At 42.2% G+C, this 19,662-nt stretch overlaps 1 protein-coding gene across 2 annotated transcripts in view; it reads left to right on the top strand.

The window, feature by feature from the left end:
• Nucleotides 1–944: 944 nt before the first annotated feature.
• LOC106609408 (protein lin-7 homolog A) overlaps nucleotides 945–19,662 on the top strand; it is a 29,745-nt gene continuing 11,027 nt past the window's right edge. Inside the window, exons 1-3 of one of the 2 annotated variants that reach the window (XM_082977751.1) lie at nucleotides 945–1,106; nucleotides 11,779–11,897; nucleotides 17,749–17,820. In XM_082977751.1, the coding sequence (XP_082833877.1) occupies nucleotides 1,070–1,106; nucleotides 11,779–11,897; nucleotides 17,749–17,820 (228 nt within the window). In that variant the 5' untranslated portion in view covers nucleotides 945–1,069. The remainder of the gene's footprint in view (nucleotides 1,107–11,778; nucleotides 11,898–17,748; nucleotides 17,821–19,662) is intronic. The other variant, XM_014208202.3, reaches the window with a different exon arrangement.

Here is a 19,662-nt window from a genome sequence, read left to right as displayed (position 1 = left end):
GATACAGTATGGAATGGGTTGCTGAAATGCAATCTTGAAAAATGGCACAGCGGTACACGGAAGGCTACAGAGTCATATTCTCTTCCATTGTTACACTTCCCCACATGAGAATGGAAATCTACCGGAAAGTGAGGTCATTGATTTTCTAATGTATAAGTAGACTTCGCTGAGAGGAGCCTAGACATAATTAAAAAATAAATGGAATCATTTGAAACTTAAACACTGTTGTCTAGTTTATAACTAATTGTGCACCGAAAAGTCAGCCAGCTAAATACATCTTGAAAAATGTCCCTCATTTGCTTTAAATCTAGAATAGCACTTACAAATGAAAATGTTCAGGCCTATGAAATGCTCTAGCCTACAGTATGATATGTCATCTTGTTTAAATCCTGCTTCCTCCACTCTAAAGGATGTACCCATGGCCATGGGATTGAGCACAACCTCTATGGAGAGGGCGGTATTCCATTTTCCTTGGTTTTTGGCCACACTGCTACAGGTCATGCAGTAGATTTGCCAAAGCTTTAAGCTGTAGCTGCAACAGGCATTAGTAAAGGCAACAGAGATACAGAGAGAGCCCAGCCCAGAGCCAGTTCCTGTCTATGCATGGGTCTCCTTTCTACAGTACTATAAACATGGGGATTAATCTATAAACCCTTGATCAGCTGCGGTTCCATGCCATCATTGAAATCTGTTTATCACTTTGTGGTTACTGTAGACTGTAGCCTTAGGCTGCAGGACAACAAAAATCCCCTGCCATGAGCACAGGTTGCCTATGAAATTGGCAGTGAAGAATTCAATATCAAAATGTTCATATCAGCTGGTCAATTGGGCTATAGGTCAATCCAGTCCCATCCACTCTCAATTATTTGCATAAAGATATTTATCCGGCGGTTGTTCGGTTTGACAGGACCATTGGGTCAGTCCGATAGAGCAGCGGCGCGGGAGGTAATCCCCTCTCCCTTCCAGCCACTCCCACCGACGGGCTCTGTGCTCTCACGCGCCCGTTTAGCTTGAGTTGCTTCTGATGCTGCAGCTACCGTAGTCGCTATATCTCCCCATAACAGCAGTCATGGCGACAGAGGTCCAACCGCTCACTCTGGATCGAGGTAAGACGCACAATTGTCGGATTCGCTTTCTTGTTGAATTATTTCTGGATGCCGAAACTTGAGCGAACGATGCATTGGCGGACCACATTTAAGTTGAAACTACTATAGGCTATTATTTCAATTTTTACATTCGTCAGCTTATATTTCTCTCTCGCTGGATACCGTTATTTGCTGGGAATAAAATGTCTGGACCGTTTGGTGCGCACTCTGCAAAATTGGATAAAAGGGCTTAATTAAATAATGCTGTTCAGCAATATTATAACAAATGTGTTATTAACGCACAGTATTACATCCCACTGCATATGAATAGAGTGCATTATCTCGGTTATGTAACATTCAGTAGAATATTATCTCGCTGTATTCTTCACTTCGTGATTGGGAGAAATAATGTATTGGGCGCAGGAATCCAATCACGCTTAAATCCTTACTTCTCTAGACACCAGACAACTTTTGGATGGGTAGGCTTAAGAATATATAACAAACATATTTTTTAATTGGTTTATATTTTTCTTGAATCTAATGGTCATTTGGACAGTGAACAATGAAGGGGTACAGGTCTTCACCCCATAGCATACCTGTTGTCGACAGTGAAAAATGAATTCACCTGCGGCATTATTCTAAAAGGAAGGGTCAGTCCACAATGTAGTCTACCTATAGCCTACGTCATAGTTTGGAGTAGTAATAGGTCTACTTGCACGCGGACTTCAGGTGATATTGCTTTCTTACAGTAGCCTGCCTGTCCAATGATAACAGATGGATAGCTTCTGATAGCTTCTCCTGGCTGTTCTTTAATTTTGATATTCGAAACGGGGACTTTGGGGAAATCAGATTAAATGTGTAGCCTACGTTTTAGTCTGTAAATATGTAGCCTATAGAGTGCTTAAAACGAATCCGGTGGTGAAATGCATTAGTGTGGCTGCATGGCACAAACGAAAGTGGTGGTGTTAAAAATAGAGAAAGAGGATACATCTGGGGAAAGTAATGGCCATGGGCCCACTTTGAATGATTGCCACAACTGTCAGTGACCGTAGGAAAAACTGTAAACGCCTTGGAATCAACAACTCACAGGAATGTAGAAGGCAAGAGGATATAAACATCTGTCTAAATTGGAAAATTACAAATGGTGACCTCTCTACGTTGTGTTGACCACAGCATTGCGCATAAGTAATCGAGCCTGGTTGTTATCATGAAGGATGGAATGGATGTAAACCGACCGAGGATCATCAGCGAGTGACCTGTTTTTATACCCAAGGAATAACGGATAATATAACGCTTTTATTCCCATTTTTTAAACATTGGCTCATTTGATTGATTTACAGTCAATTTAAGGCTCAGTGGCAATTGGATTCGTTATTGCGTGACTGCAACAACTGATAGAGGCTCTATATTAGTCAAACGTCTTCTCATACTGTATATGAGCTTGAATGGGAGGTGTGTGCAAGGGCAAAAACATGATACAGGGCAAAATGATAAACAAGAAGCTCTGCTCCGTTTCCTCCCACCATCTTCAGTTCAAGGAATTCAGTAATTAGGGGAAGGAACATTCCTAGCATTGAGATTCTACTGATGAACAGGTCATTCATTATATGACACATTGGGGAAGAGTTTTTTTCTCCCCAGTTAAACTGAAATATATATGCCAGTATAAGCTACTCAACCCTTTCCATTGGGTTTGCATAGGTAGACTAGTGAGTCAGAGCCCCTATCTTTTCAGAGAGAACATTCAGGTGGCTGCTGTGTCCACATGCTCTGCACAGTAACATTAAGTGGTCACTGCCCCGCAGCAGTGATCATGTAGGGGATCATAATGATAGCTTTATAAGAGCTGTCATTGTCTTTGCACAGAGTCCTTTGTCGCTACTGCCACTAGCGAAGAAACACTGTAATTGATATTGAAAATAATCCAGTTTTTTTGTTGATAGCAGGATGTGTTAGGAATTTGTCACGCACACACGAAGAGGCGGGAAACTCACAGTGTGCTTTGAGGTCATGACTGCACTTCCTGCTATTGTCTCAGGAAATGACTCCAATGCCACTGTCCTGTGGATAAACAGCCTGTGTTGAAAGCTCCCTGCTCATGGCACCAAAGTTCTCCTTCAATGATTGACTCTCATGCAAACACTAACCGGCTCCAGGCATGCCAAGACTTTTGATATTGATAGAGATACCGAGAGAGTTCTCATCAACTGTGTGCCATGAAGTCCTAATAATCCCAGTCAGGCTGAGGCTGTACAGTAATCACAGTGAAATGTGTTAGTGCTCTATCTACCAGATATTTGCTGATGGAGAGGCATTTGAGGCCTTTGTGAGCAGAATCCCTATCTATTTGCTGATTGAGTGGTGTAGGAAGACACAGATGCTCAAACAGGTTTCTGTGCTGTCTGAAATTACAGTGGATTTACTAAGAGGCCAAACATCGAGGGAGAGCAGAAGCTTGAAATCTGGAAGTCAATACTTTTTTGATGCTCTCCGTGCATGGTTTATTGCCGTAATAAATATAGAACAACCGCACATTTCCTTGCAAGTTATCACTGATCCTTTGTTTGAGTCTATTCACAGGGGAGAAAGGGCAACAAACTATAGCCTAATCAGGGCCCTAAGCATGTTGTCTCACCATACTGCAGACAGGCTTTGCTTTGCTTGCAGAGGTCACTGGATTTGTTCATTGTTGCGCAGCAACCTTCCCACTGTACCTTGCTTTGGGTGATAACAGAGAGGAGGGATTACAGGTGAGGTGAACAGCCAGCTCAGCAATTTCATCAACAGAGAGCTGTTTAGAATGGCACATCTCTGGGTAAGCTCTCATTAGAACCACAGTGAAAGGAAATGTCATTTGTTTGGGATGGACATCTGCCAGGTAATCAGTCAGAGGAAGGGAGACAAAAACAAAGTTCACTTATCTGCTTCTGCCTTAGGCTAATGAGCCCTGATGGGGACCGTCTAAGGAGTGATTCATTTTCCCTCTATAGTCAGAAATGTCACGGCAGGGCCATTTAGTGTTAATTCACTCGGCTTATGGGGGGGATTGATAAAGTGAGGTGCGTCCATTTAAAAAGCTCTCCTGTTGAGGAGCTGGCCTTGTGTCTGGCAAGCCCCTGCTGGCCTGTTCCTCTACTCATCCAGAGAATGAGCACAGTAGAGGTTTTTGTGTGGTAATTTCAGCGTGGTTGCCAACGGCACAAAGGATACGCGGGTCAAACTGGGAAGTGGCAGATGGCATGGCCTCTCTGGGGCAATTTATTCTGGCATGTGTAAGTCAGCCATTCTGGTAGTGACAGTGTTAGGGCACTGCTCTGGGAAACATTGCATGTGGGAGTGAGGAATAGCTCAGACTAGGCTTGAATCAATCAGCTATGAAAGGTTTCTCTATTAGGACCTTAGACGTCCCAGTAGAGATGGAGAAGATGCACCTGCATCTCTGTTTTCATCAGCACCGTGTCTTAATGAGCCAGCTGAGTTAATTGGACATGTTTATTTACACCGCACAGCATTTTTATTGAAACTACGTGCCGATATTGGAAAATATATTCTATTCAGCTATGCCCTCTATTATCAACAGGGCAATTATCTGAGGATATTGGAGCACTGCCCAGTTTTGCAAACAGCTCAAAATCATGTTTCGACTTTTAACTCAAGTGTAGAAAGCAGGGAAGCACTCATTGTTTAATACTGCGGCGTGGAAAGGCTTGGACCCCAGGAAGAGTGAAATAAGCCGTGCCTAAGGCAGGACAGCACAGACCTGGCGTGTTTCAGCACTGCAGCATTGCTAGCTGCTTCTGTGGTCTTCACATTTATTTATGACACATCCAGAGTGATGGCTGCATTAGTAAATCCAGTCATCAAAGTAGAGCAGAAAGTGAACTCAGTGTACTTGAAAGCCTGACTCATTCTGGAACTGATGGCTATTTTAGACACCATGCTGTTTATAGTTTGAACATTGTATTTGATCAATATAATACCATCATTTCTGTGGTCGTCCGTCATTGATTCAATTGTAGGAAATCTCAAGGTAACACACAGCACAGTACTGTATATTATAGATTTATCACTAAACGTCTTTACATTTTCAGTCACAGACACAGATTTATCACTAAACGTATTTACATTGTCAGTCACAGACACAGATTTATCACTAAACGTCTTTACATTGTCAGTCACAGAAACAGATTTATCTCTAAACGTATTTACATTGTCAGTCACAGACACAGATTTATCACTAAACGTATTTACATTGTCAGTCACAGACACAGATTTATCACTAAACGTATTTACATTGTCAGTCACAGACACAGATTTATCTCTAAACGTCTTTACATTGTCAGTCACAGACACAGATTTATCACTAAACGTATTTACATTGTCAGTCACAGACACAGATTTATCACTAAACGTCTTTACATTGTCAGTCACAGAAACAGATTTATCACTAAACGTATTTACATTGTCAGTCACAGACACAGATTTATCACTAAACGTATTTACATTGTCAGTCACAGACACAGATTTATCACTAAACGTCTTTACATTGTCAGTCACAGACACAGATTTATCACTAAACGTATTTACATTGTCAGTCACAGAAACAGATTTATCACTAAACGTCTTTACATTGTCAGTCACAGAAACAGATTTATCACTAAACGTATTTACATTGTCAGTCACAGAAACAGATTTATCACTAAACGTATTTACATTGTCAGTCACAGAAACAGATTTATCACTAAACGTCTTTACATTGTTAGTCACAGAAACAGATTTATCACTAAACGTATTTACATTGTCAGTCACAGACACAGATTTATCACTAAACGTCTTTACATTGTCAGTCACAGACACAGATTTATCACTAAACGTATTTACATTGTCAGTCACAGAAACAGATTTATCACTAAATGTCTTTACATTGTCAGTCACAGAAACAGATTTATCACTAAACGTCTTTACATTGTCAGTCACAGAAACAGATTTATCACTAAACGTATTTACATTGTCAGTCACAGAAACAGATTTATCACTAAACGTCTTTACATTGTTAGTCACAGAAACAGATTTATCACTAAATGTATTTACATTGTCAGTCACAGAAACAGATTTATCTCTAAACGTATTTACATTGTCAGTCACAGACACAGATTTATCACTAAACGTATTTACATTGTCAGTCACAGACACAGATTTATCACTAAACGTCTTTACATTGTCAGTCACAGACACAGATTTATCACTAAACGTATTTACATTGTCAGTCACAGAAACAGATTTATCACTAAATGTATTTTCATTGTCAGTCACAGACACAGATTTATCACTAAACGTATTTACATTGTCAGTCACAGACACAGATTTATCACTAAACGTATTTACATTGTCAGTCACAGACACAGATTTATCACTAAACGTCTTTACATTGTCAGTCACAGACACAGATTTATCACTAAACGTATTTACATTGTCAGTCACAGAAACAGATTTATCACTAAATGTATTTACATTGTCAGTCACAGAAACAGATTTATCACTAAATGTATTTACATTGTCAGTCACAGAAACAGATTTATCACTAAACGTATTTACATTGTCAGTCACAGAAACAGACTATAGTAGACTAATAGCTTATTAGATACGCACTATTAATTAATTGATTCCTCTTGAAAATGGCTCTTTAGTGGACACTGCCTTCAATAACACTTCAACAGCACTTTCAGAATATCTCTCTCCCAAAGTTGGGCACCCTCTAAAACACCTTCATCGTTGCATTAGAACATGAATCAGAATGAGCATAAATGTTTTATTTGTTGGCTGCCTCAAGAATTCTTTCCCACAAAGAATTCAGATATTATTTACATTGGCCTTTGTTCTATTGCTTTTATTTCTGTCTTTATTACTGTTAGGGACACATACATAGGCCCATTAGGAATGTATTCATACGTACACCGGAGGACGTACAGTATCATTTTGGTTCAAGTTGGCCACAGTGATTTCAGTAAACAGTAAGTTTGCTTCACTCTCTGTTGTAATTGGAGACGGATGATAAACCTTTCAAATAGAGAAATGTGTCATTACCCAGTCGGGAGTGATTGTTGAAATAGAAAATGGTAGATGAGAGCCCTATGTGACCGCTCCAAAGAACACGTCTCGTTACTTTCAGCTCATCCAATCAGGCAATGGTAATGTGTTCTCACTGCTGTGTGGCAAAGAGAAGTTAAACTAGGTCAGATGTTTGGCCAGTAGCATCAATGTTCCAGACTACTCAATGCATAGCAATGTACTGGTGTTTCATACTTTATTTAGCTATAGAATACTGATGAAGGCAAGAAACATGCCTCTCCAACTACACATATTGAATTAATGTCAATTAGGAGTTGTATGTTTAACTTTTAACAACCATTGTTTTGTATCCCATCTCTTGCTCCCCATCCTTAATTACACCTCCAATAAGAGCAGCAGTATCACCTTGACACCTTTGTCTTCCCTTGAAAATATGTGTCAAATGAAACAGAATCATTTTTATTTATTGCAAACAGTGCTCATGCCTTGCAGATGTTTTAATGGCAACATCGATTTGCAGTTGTGTCGGCGTTAAAGCTGAACATACAGTAACTGCTCTTTAAATATTTTCATTTTGCGACGTGGGGGGAGGGGTGAGTCGCACAGATGTTGCGGACATCTGGACCCCCTGAGTCCATCTCTAGAGTTGGTGAAGCGCCAAGGGGGCTGAAGTCTCATTGGAGTGTGGAGAAGAAGAACGACGAAGAGAATGCTAATGGTTTAGTAATGGAGTAATTCCATCTCAGTGGAGTGAGGACAGTGGAGTAATTCAATCTCAGTGGAGTGAGGACAGTGGAGTGAGGACAGTGGAGTGAATCCATCTCAGTGGAGTGAGGAAATCCAAAGAGAGGAGATCTGTAGGCCTACAGGACTGGTATCCTGGGGCTTCACTGAGCCACGGTCTTTTAATGAAGTGGAATAGAGAGAGAGAAAGGGCCAGATCCATGCATACTCTCAAGCTCCTCTCTCAGATGGGTTGGAGTGTTAGTAAGGCAGGCCAGGATCGTGTTGGCTGACTGTGTGTTACCCTCCAGATGTACTGTAGTTATTCATGGAGTGGCTCCGGCTTGGTAACAGGCCACGCCATGTGGGCGGTAAGGATATTCTTAGTGATGTGTAGAGCTACTCTTTCAAAGCGGTTTGCCTTTGTATTAGTATTGTAGGCTGAGGGACTTGCTAGTGGTGGTGTAGCTCAATATTACCATGGTTTTACTGGTCTGTGTGTGTCTACAGAGCCAACTATAATAAGGACTTAAGTTCTCAGCTGGTCTCCTAGGTGATGTGGGTGAATGCACCACGCATGGATTTAATGTGACGCGTCATTGTCTTATTTGGGAGTCGTTGCAGACTAAGCTATTTGGACGTGACATAACTCTGTGCCTGGATTCCCATAGTCATTGAAACTGCAAATCACCCTGGGCTGCCAAGCAAATCTTATACCCCGGGGGTTTATACCCCTTAGATCACACACAGAGGAAACCATTTGATGTCTCACTCAGTCCTCACACCGTAGACAAAATACAGGATTTCAGCAGAAATGCCTGACGTAGGCAGCTCGTCACAGGAATGGATGGTGTTCTATTACTGCTGCATGTTTTACACCAATTATCACACAACACTATCCACGGTCTGTCCAAGACATTCTGTCCACAAATAGCCATCTACTTATTGAAACAAATCGACATGACAGTGCTTGCAGAGTGGATGAGCTAGCAGACCAAGGGAAGCCGTGTGGATGATGGGCATGATATGTGTCACGATGCAGCAAATGAAATGCAACTGCTTGAGAGGTGAGGCTTTATGACCTATTACCTGTAATAACTCTAGGAGCAGGAGAGCCTCTGCTGGGGTGTAGTCCTCATCGCTGGTCTAGGGGGAAAACAACTGTCACATCTGGTAACCACAGGCCCGTTTTACTGCTGGTGTGTTGGCTGACTGGGCTCAGACACCGGACAGTCTGAATAGGGCAGATGGGGCAGGACATTTATGGCGTCGGTACGGTATTTGCGATTTTTTTTGTTATTCAAATAGGGGTCTAAAATACTGCCTTTGACTGCTTGGAGCCTAAGACCTTTGCGGACTGCTTTCTCCTTTCAAACAACTTGACACCCGAAGTCCTTCCTTTTAGCAATCAAACACGGTTAGCTTTACTTTTACAAAATAGCTTCTTAGCCTACACCCCAGTTTATTTCAAAGAATGTATTTATTTAATTCCCCAGACAGAAGTTGAAAGACAAACTACTTGAAAGTGGTGCTGAACAGGTGGAGAATCCCAACTATGGCTTTTGATCAGCGTAGCGTCAAAGTACAAAAACGGACCTCCATAAAAATCCCATCTATAAACAAAAATGTTTTTGAAATCTTAATCTTTGAAGTGTTGTTTGATGTCGGAGGCCTTGTCAGAGACCTTGACGTGGATAAAGAAATTGGCGCTAATGAGCAAATGAGAGCACGCAAAAGCTCTCCTGATCTGGCCCTGACCTCGTTATAATGAGAAATAAACGCTCATAAAACTACCCAGGCTGCTTGGAATAATACCTGCAGATTACTGGCCACTCATTAGTGCAAAGCTAACTCTGTTTTTTACAGATATGGTACAGAATATTGTGCAACCTCATTCACCTTACTTAGGGACTCATTGGATGCTTATTAAATCTGATGGAAATTCTGTACATTAGCTACATAACCATTGTAGGGGTAATGTAAAGTAGTAATGAATTCTGTTAGATCCCTCCATTCACACTCACAGGTTCAGAGAAAAGTGTACCCTTTCCTGTGTCCGACTCTCTATGGACCAGCTCCACTCTCATCTCCCATAGCTTAGGGTTCTTACCAGAACCAGCTGCCTCGAGGGTAGACTATACCACCCACGCCTAGACTTAGAGTGTTGGGCCAGTACCTGAAAGGTCACTGGTTCGAATACCCAAGCCGACAAGCTGAAAACAATCAGCCGATGTGCCCTTGAGCAAGGCACTTAACCCTAATTTGCTCCAGGGGTGCGTACTACTATGGCTGACCCTGTAAAAATAAAAATAAACATTTCACTGCACCTATTGTGACAATAAAACATATTTTTTTGTACATCCTTTAGAACGTCCTATGCGATATTATCTGTGCTATACAACACCATCATTACAGAAGATGCTGAGTGGAGTTGTGGAGTTAGGTTGATGAATGCCCTGTAAAGATCTCTCTGACAACACTTTGTGGCTTGCAGTAACCAATCCTGATGGAAATCGACCCCACCATTTCTTCTGGTTTAATGTAATCCACGCTGGTACTCTGGGTATCATGTTCTTTGTCCATGTATACTTGTGTACTAACAGTAAATGTTGTGCCCTTGTATGTCTGTTTGACTGCCTAATACTGGCACAAAACAAACCTGCCTAAACAACCACAGGTTCTACGTATGCAGTTCTCCCTCCTCTTACCTAGTTCGCCCTAGGTCTGTAAACGGTAATAGCTTTTCTGTCTCCTCTCTGCCTCACCGGGTTACACTAGATTGTCTTCCGCCTCAGTCCAGCCCCCCTGGGTTCTGCGTGATGTTTATAAACATCGTCGGTTGTTTACCTCTCTCTGTTGGTGTGGTGCAGAATGTGGCACTAGTTCAACACCAGGGTAATAGTGTTTAAGATGATTGTTTAGAGTCCTTGCACTTAGCCTCACTATACACTTGCTGTTGTGATGTAGTTGGATATTTGTTGGATTAATAAAGTAGACTCACTTAACGACGTTTCATTTTTCACATCTAAGCTATATTATCAACTCCAATACATCATCTTGCAATTCCCCTCCTGAGTGGCACTGTGTCACTGTGTTCGACATCAGGCTAGGTAGGAAAAATCTCAAATCTGTAGCTGATTACAAGTGGTTTGGTCATTTTCGAGCGACTCGCTGATCTTTGCACATGCTCAAGGGATAAAGGGTTGACAGATGCACGTTATCCACCAACTGCTTTTTATTTAGTTTCTTCTAAAACAACTGACCCAACGATTAGGCTGAGCACCAAATCCCTCCTCTCCCCTTCCAGCACGTACTCTCTATTCTTTAATTTTCCCAGTTTGTCTTTAAGAGTGTGAAAACAATCTGCTTTACTCTGGATTTCTTCAGGGGATGATAATTAGGAGTGGCGAGTTTACTAGACACAGGAGTCAAAGTCTTTAACTCAGGGCATCATGGGTTTGTTTTAAAAGGATCGAATGCTCGTGGTGCCCGCTCCTGCCAGGAATCGCTCGCTTTGAACGGAACGATTCCCTCCCTCGAAGTCCGCCCCCCATTTTCTCATGCATGGAGCAGGCCTAATGCAAACGACGCTGGGATTGCTTTCTCTCTCTCTCTCTTGTTCCCCTTGGCCTTGACTCAGTTTTTTTTCCATTATCCTCTCTATCGATTCGCTCCGGACTTCTTTTTCAAGGCTCTGAGGTTAATGTAATTCAATGGGGCATTTCTTTCCTTCTTGTCATTTCTCTCTTTCTCTCTCTCTCTCTCTCTCTCTCTCTCTGACTTTCTCCACCTATCTCTCCCTCTTCCTTTCTCTCTCTCCCTCTCTTTGCCTCCCTCTCTCTCCTCCCTCTCTCTGCCTCTCCCTATCTCCTCTCTGTCTTTCTTTCTCTCTCTCTGTCAGATGTGGCCAGGGCGATTGAGCTGCTGGAGAAGCTACAGGAGTCCGGGGACGTCCCGGGTCACAAGCTGCAGTCCCTGAAGTTGGTGTTGCAGAGTGAGTTCTGCACAGCCATTAGAGAGGTGAGTCGATTCCCCTGCACCACGGCCCCAGGGTCCTTTTGCTCCTGCCAACACAGGGAAATTGACCACAGGTGACTGATGGTTATTTTAATGAATAAATGTGGCTACACAACAATGCAGACTTTTAGTGGTGTTTTCCCAGACATGGTCAGCTCAGACACACAGACTGAAGAGTAAGAGGGCCATCCATACTCAGACTGAGGTCATCTAGTAGGAAATGTAATCTACTAGAGGGAATGTCAGAGAGGGCTGGCCCTTTCATTGGACAGCAGGATGAGAGAAGCCTGGCCTGGGAGTCAGGCAGAGACACTGGAGCCTGGTGCTGCCTGGTGGTGGGGGAGGCTTCATGTCTCTGCCAGGAGTAGCAGCTAGGCAGCACCCTACAGACTAGGTTACAACAGCTGGCCATTGAGAGGGAAAGAGCGAGAGAAACACTTCAACCACCAACAACACATCCAGTCACCAGGGAAACTAGAGAGGATCAGCTTGGATTGGTTGCCGAGGCTGACCGGCCATAGTTTCCAGTCAGTTACGTCCTTGTGTGAGCTGACACTTTGCCATGGTGCAGAATGGCTCTTTCTCGTAGAGGTCTGACTGCTAGAGCAGCTGGAGAGTGAAGATGAGTGGTCGTGGCCATGATGATGATTACTGTTATTACAGAGATTGTTATCAGCACATACAGTCATGCTGCAACATTCAACAGCTGTGGCGTTCACGTCAGTGGTTATTGGATTAACAGTCTCCCAAGACAATAAATGCTCCCATGTCTCTATGGAAGAGCAGAGAACATGTCATTTATGTGAATTGAGCAATACCTTGCCATGCGTGCCGTGTCGCATGTGTTTACAATCCAGCATGCGGTCACAACCCCTGTATTCATTTTTCTAGCACATGCACATTTTTCCATGCAAATTTTTCCATGCACATTTTTCCCAGACTATGGATAGTGACGAGTATCGTAAAACACTTCCCAGCGGCTCGCTCTTAATACCCTGACATAGCAAGACTAGACTGCTGAGCCTCTTTGAGCTACATTGGTGAGCTAATCGTAATGTACTCACATTTGATCTCATCTGACCCCTGTTCTGTGCTGTAATGCGTCTGCAGATGGGAAATCTTTGTAGTTGAGAGAGCTACGTCGTGGGCATTCTAACCAAAAGGAGAGAGACTGTATTTTTCCAAACAACTTTATTATAAGATTTGCAAAAATGAAGCAATCAAAACAACCACTCAACATTGCCACCCTTGTCCGTTCAAGCCTGTATGTTTCCACACGTCTAAGTTGCTGTAGATTGTTAAAACAGGATGTCACATACTGCAGTCACACCTAAACGCCTCCTATCTGTACGCCCAGACAAATGACTAAGTCACACCAGACAAGCCTGTATCAGCAAAATACTAACATTTAACAAAGGACAATTCTTCAAGTAAAAACAGCATAGTATGTTCAATTAAACAACATAGTAGGTCATTAAATCATTTCCTCCACAGCTATTACAGGAAGATTAAGGGTTGCGTCAGAGCCATATATTGTTGCGCGGTATTGGGATTCACCTGCATGTCATTTCATTAATGCAGATGACCTATACTGCATTGAGCTGGGGCCACCGGGTATTATAATTGAGCGATTTCATTTGTTCCCCTCGTCTCATATCTGCTGGTGAAGCTCATTTCATGGTCTGATGAGCAGACACAGAATCCCACAGACCAGGGTAGCTTGATCATGTCTCTACTGTAGAAGTCATAGAGGTGATCTGGTTGAAAACCTTCTTCACAGTGTCAATAGAATTTACAGCCACATGAATCAGCCTAGCTATGGGTGATGGGGTTAGCTGGCTAACTGTTGATAGGGGAAATTTATGGGGGATGGAAATGCCTGCTAAGGTGAAAGACCCACATTTACAGAGAGGTGGAGTGAGGAGGAGCGTTGCTCTTCCAACCATGTCTATCAATGACATCTCGGAGCTCTGGGAAAGTGAGTCGTCAGAGCCAATCTGCTTTGCAAATGGAAAGGGAAGGACACCAGGGAAGACGACTGGGAGCGCTAACCAGCTGGAAATGATGGACTTTATGATGATTTCCAGCCACTCTGTTAGCTTGACTTAAAGCGTTATGCATATCAAGAACTGGTCCTGATGAAAATCCTCCTCAAGGCCCGAGCAAACGATTCAACCACACATGAAATCGAATCGTGAATTTCATTAGACACAAAACAATGCAGGTAATTTTTCCTTGCAAAAAAAAATCATAGTCTGAACTGTGAACTGAACTGAATCAATTATGTGATCATAGAGTTGTAGTAGCCTGATGATAATGGAATAGTGCATGTGAATACGGGTCTCACTTTGAGTTCATATAAAGGAAAGGATTTGTGTGCCACTCCATTGAGAACAGACCTTAGTCTCTTACTACATTTACTATGAGCTGAAGGCTGAAAGCCACTTCATTTAATTATCTCTGTGTGTTTAATATTCTATTTTTGTGTCATGCTGACAGAGCGAGGGAGGTCTGTGAATGAACAGTTATTAAATGCCATTTCGCTTCTACCAAATGACCCCTTTCAACTCTGTCAGCTAGAGAGAGGAGAAGGAGAGCTCTTCAAGCTCTCTCTCTCCGTCTCCTCCTTCCCCATTTTGCTCTCCGCTCCCCGACTCAGTAGAGAGAGGGAGACGGGCGGGGAGCCATGGTTACACGCGTCATGCCAAGCACCCTCCGGGCAGCTCTCTCCACTATCAGGCATTGTGGCGTCCTCGTAAGGCTGACGGTAGACTGGTAGCCCCCAGCCCATCAAGCACATTGAGCTTTCCACAGAGGTTAAATAGATCTGGGTTAATGAAAGCCTGCCGTGGTAAACGCCCAGTGAACCGGAGAGGAGAGAGAGGGAAGAGAGAGAGGGAGAGTATATTCAGGAGGGACAGGAAGAAAGTAGAGTTCGGAGGTAAAGATGGATGCATAGTAACAGGAGGGGAATGAGGTAGAAATGATGCCTTCAGGAGTGCAAGTCTTTCAAATCTCTCTCTCTCTCTCTCTCTCTCCCTCTCTCTCTCTCTCTCTCTCTTTCTCTCTCTCGCGCTCTTTCTACCCGTATGTATCTGTATGTTCCCTGGAGCTTCACAAAATCAACTGACTGCAAAAAGAACACAGCAATTTGTTCTATGTTGTGACTGTTTTCTTTATGTTATTGGAGATTATTTTCCCCCAATGAATTATCAGAAAAGAAGGTTAAGTTCATTCATTAACAGTGTTGTCAGACTGAGTTCAACTGGGTTCATTAAGGTCAACCTAAAAAGCTCCAATATCTTATTTTTGTAAATGAAATACTTGCTCAGAACAAAATACAATTGATTTATTTGGTTGTTGGGCATTGTGAGCTTGAGGTTATTATTTTATTTTCATATCAACAACGGACTTTGTTTTTCATCAGTCGGATATACCGCGGCTTCTCGAAACCACTTGTTTTATTGTTGAAACACAGATGAAGCACTTTGAAGTCGCAAAGAGGCAAGGGCCTTTGTTTTGCTCCAGCTCATCATACAGAACTATTGAATGATGGTTGAGCCCAGAAAACACATGCTCTCCTTTGGAGAGAGTAGAAACATACCGAGGTGTGAGCTGATGAGTAAAATCCATATTAGTTTTCATTCCAGAGAAAAACAATACAATGAAAAAGCTTTCAATTCACTGCACAGGGAAAAAACAAAGTCAATGTTGTTCTTCAAGAAGGGTTTGAGACATTACAATTTAATTTGGTTTGCTCGTTGAATAATTCAGCAGTAGTTAGTGGTAAATCCAATTTGCACTTCAACTAGTGGATGTTTGTGCATATAGTTAAGCAAATTACAGATTGAAATAGCTTGACCTTTATTGTTATTCACGTGTTTCCTAGACACAATTCTCCTGACTCACAGCAAGGCATCCACTGAGACCTTGAATACACAACAGTCCATACATCTTAAGTGTATTTAAATCAGGCTCACAATGATGGATGGATGCTGTATCTTTATATGAAGAACGATGCACTGAAAATGTTTATGGAATGGACCAGCCGCAAGCCTCTTGGCTAAAACACACAAAGGATGTGGGCTAACATGAGTCTCATCTAACAATTACATGACCCCGTATGGGGAATGTTAGGCCAATGTCTCATGTAATGTTCAACAATGCAACACTAATCAGAGCATTCATAATGTTTCTAGTTGTTTCTGTTGGATCACCAGAGGAAGGTGTCATTTTTTAAAAATGTATTTATTGTACCTCTATTTAACTAGGCAAGTCAGTTAAGAACAAATTCTTATTTTCAATGATAATGTCATACTGTACACTGGGGGTGCTATTGTAAATGGTGTCGATACAGTATGTCATATTCTGTATAGAAACGAATCAAAATAGCTCTTTTACAGCTGAAAGCTTTCCATTGGCTCACAATGCTGACTCCTCTTTAGAGGATGTTAGAACACACTGTAGATGTGGAAGAGGTGTCCTGGAATGAAGGTCCCAAGATGGTGTTCAATATTGGAAATCAAAGAGTCGCTCAGCTGAAAAGCAAAGAACTGCTTTTTGACTGTAACACCAGAGTTCCACTAGTGTATACACCCTTAAGTTATACTAGGGACATTGGGATTCCATAGCTAGGGCCGACAGTGAGGACTTGTGAAGAGCGGAGTCAACAACCTCTGCATAATCAAAACAGTTGCTTTGTAAGGTGTTAAACATCATTCACAGTTAGCCATTGTTATGTATTACTGAACAAAAATATGAATGCAACATAAAGTGTAGGTCCCATGTTTCATGAGCTGAAATAAAAGATCCCAGAAATGTTCCATACGCACAAAAAGTTTATTTCTCCTTTGCCAAGATAATCCATCCACCTGACATGTTTGGCATATCTAGAAGCTGATTAAACAGCATGATCAGTACACAGGTTCACCTTGTGCTGTGGACAATAAAAGGCCACTCTAAAATGTGCAGTTCTGAGACCAGCCACCTGGACAGCTGATGAAACTGAGGAGTATTTATGTCTGCACCCCTGCCCAGTCATGTGAAAGCCATAGATTAGGACCTAATGAATTTATTTCAATTGACTGATTTCCTTATATGAACTGTAACTCAGTAAAATCGTTGAAATTGTTGCATGTTGCGTTTATATTTTTGTTCAGTATATAAATGATGCCCGAAAAGCCCCCGTGGCCTTGCCTTGGCCCCAAGTCAGGTCAGGTCCACTGAGGCCATGGCCCAGTGAGTACCAGGAGTTGGGCCATGGAGCTGGAAACAGACAGGTCTGAGGCTTTTTGGTAGAACACCAGGGTAAATCCTCAGTGAAAATTCACCTACTGTACCAAGAGTCTTAGCTCCACTCTCTACTCCGTTCCAAACTCCACTCTCTTCAGTTTATTTACTCAGTGCCATTTGTTACCCACATGAGAGAAAACCAAAAGGGGTAGTAGCGCCACACCCCAGTGTGCTATGAGTATTTTGTACTTACTGATGCACCACGCTTTGCTTATGCTAATTGTCGTAGGGACCAGATGTTTGAGCAGCCTTAAGGGCAGTAAGTAGCAGGAGGCAGCAGGATCAGGCGCCAAATAGTGTGCAGTTTATTAACAGTGAAAGGTGGTTCCAGGTGGATGAAGAAATCCAATGAATATCTACATAATCTTCTAAGGTATTTGCAAAATAAACACACTCAAAATACAGGTTTGAATTGAAATCAAAAACCTAACCCTACCAACTACCAAGTCTGGTAGCCTACGACATGGTTTAAACATGCAAGAGACTTAGAGAAATGTAGCAGAAAATTCAAAAGTACTGAGAAAATACACACATGGTTTGTCCATTTTTCTCTCTATTTCAGGTGTACCAGTACATGCATGAAACAATCACAGTCAATGGCTGTCCGGAGTACCAGGCACGGGCTACAGCGAAGGTGAGCAACATACTCTAATCTCAGACTGGCTTAGCTGTATTGACCAAACTTGAGGCTGAAAGATACTGTACAATGTAGCCTAGATACATAAACACCCATCATGTCTCCTTCAGATGATCAAAGACTGGAGCAGGTTTGGTGTACAATGAATTACTCATTAGCAGACCTTGGATGTAAACACTTGAGAGGTTCTACCAATGAGTCCCTCCACCACCGCTCATTCATATTCCTTCTGAGGAGAGCTTCTTTTGTGGAGGAGAATAAAGCAAGCAGACATCTAACAGTGAAAGGGGGACAGGAAAAGAGGGAATCAAGAGGGAGGGTGAGATGAGAGAGAGGAGTGCATCTCGGTCCTCTCTCCCAGTGTTAACAAAACATCAGAGAGGGAGTGAAGAAGAGATGGGGCAACATAGGGAGGTACGCACACTGACTGATTCAATTGGCTGCTCCTTCCAGAGACTGAGCACACAGAGGAGTAGGACACAGATTGATTGACAACACTGGGCAAGCAGGATGAATAGATAAATAGGCCCAGTGTGGAGTACAATTCCAAAGGGCTCTTTTTTGTCAGTGAAACATCATCTCTTCAATCGCAAATGGTTTGCAAAACTTTGACTATGGTTCAGTCCCTTTCTCAAGGAGTATTAAACGGGGTAACCTTTTTTACGACTTTAATCAGACTGTAGATTGTGTTGTGAATTTCCACCTTGGATGAAAGGTATGCAAAGACATAGCTTAGGTCTATTGAAGGACACCACTTTATCTGATGTTGATGGAATACTCTTTCTAGCCTGCTCAGATCAAATGGTTTTGAGGTTGAAGGTATGCTGCTGTTACAGCGACTTGTCCTTTTCATTTCCCTTCAAATATCCATTATTTGTTGAATATTCAAGGTCCCTGTTCAACATTATAAAGCACATATTCATAAACAAATCATTTTATTTTCAAAGCTTATTCAAAGGCTGTTTTGAAAGAGAGAATGTAGATAGGTCTAATCAAACTACTTTACAATTCATGAAAGAGGCCTTGGGGCTTGTATTTAACAGTGTTAAAGTAAGCCAGATTGTCCATATGACACTGTTTACACAAGAAAGCAATGACAACAGCATGAAGTGCCTTTCAGCTTTGTCCTTGTCCATCACCAATCTTTTCAAAAGCATATTAAATACAGCCGTCAGTAGAGCAGCAATTAACATAGAGCAAACTCCGTTCACTGGCTTCCACGCCCATGGGAGTGATTTCAATCGATGACATCGAAATGAGATGGAGCGCTGCTTTTGAAAGTGCCGACCTCCTGAGAGTTTCCGTTTAGCTGAGCCGGTGCTTGTTCCATCAGCCTCGTCTTCAAGTACATCTCAAGTACATCACTGACCAAAGGTCTGGAGGGCAGCACTCAGGGCATTTCACATGAATCACTTTAAGTAGGACATCGGGGGCCTAAAACGTGTTATAGTCCTATGGAAAACCAGGGATCCCTTGATACACCAGAAATCTTGAGGCATTAGCAGGGTAGATGTTATTTTAGATGCCTTTGCTGCAGTGTTGCTGGTGAGCGTTTACCAATTAAAAGGTGTTCCACCTGAGAACATGAGCACTTGATTCAGTTTATTACCCAGTTAATTGATTCAATTCCAGACTGTAATTTCTGGCCTGAGGTTTTTATCTTTTATCTTCCAGAGATGGGAGACCACTTAGTCTATGGTGCTCCAGAGAAAAGACTGAGCTGAACTGATGGCTGATGATGATAACATTTTATGAAATTAAGTAATTTCCATACGGTACTGTGACATTACTTTGGCAATTTCCCAGTGAGCTGTAATTTTTGTTTGGTTCGCCCCAGAC

This window comes from Salmo salar, chromosome 07, assembly GCF_965601325.2.
Source record: "Salmo salar chromosome 07, fSalSal1, whole genome shotgun sequence".
Taxonomy (NCBI): Eukaryota; Metazoa; Chordata; class Actinopteri; order Salmoniformes; family Salmonidae; genus Salmo; species Salmo salar.
This window is presented reverse-complemented; position numbering and strand designations above follow the sequence as displayed.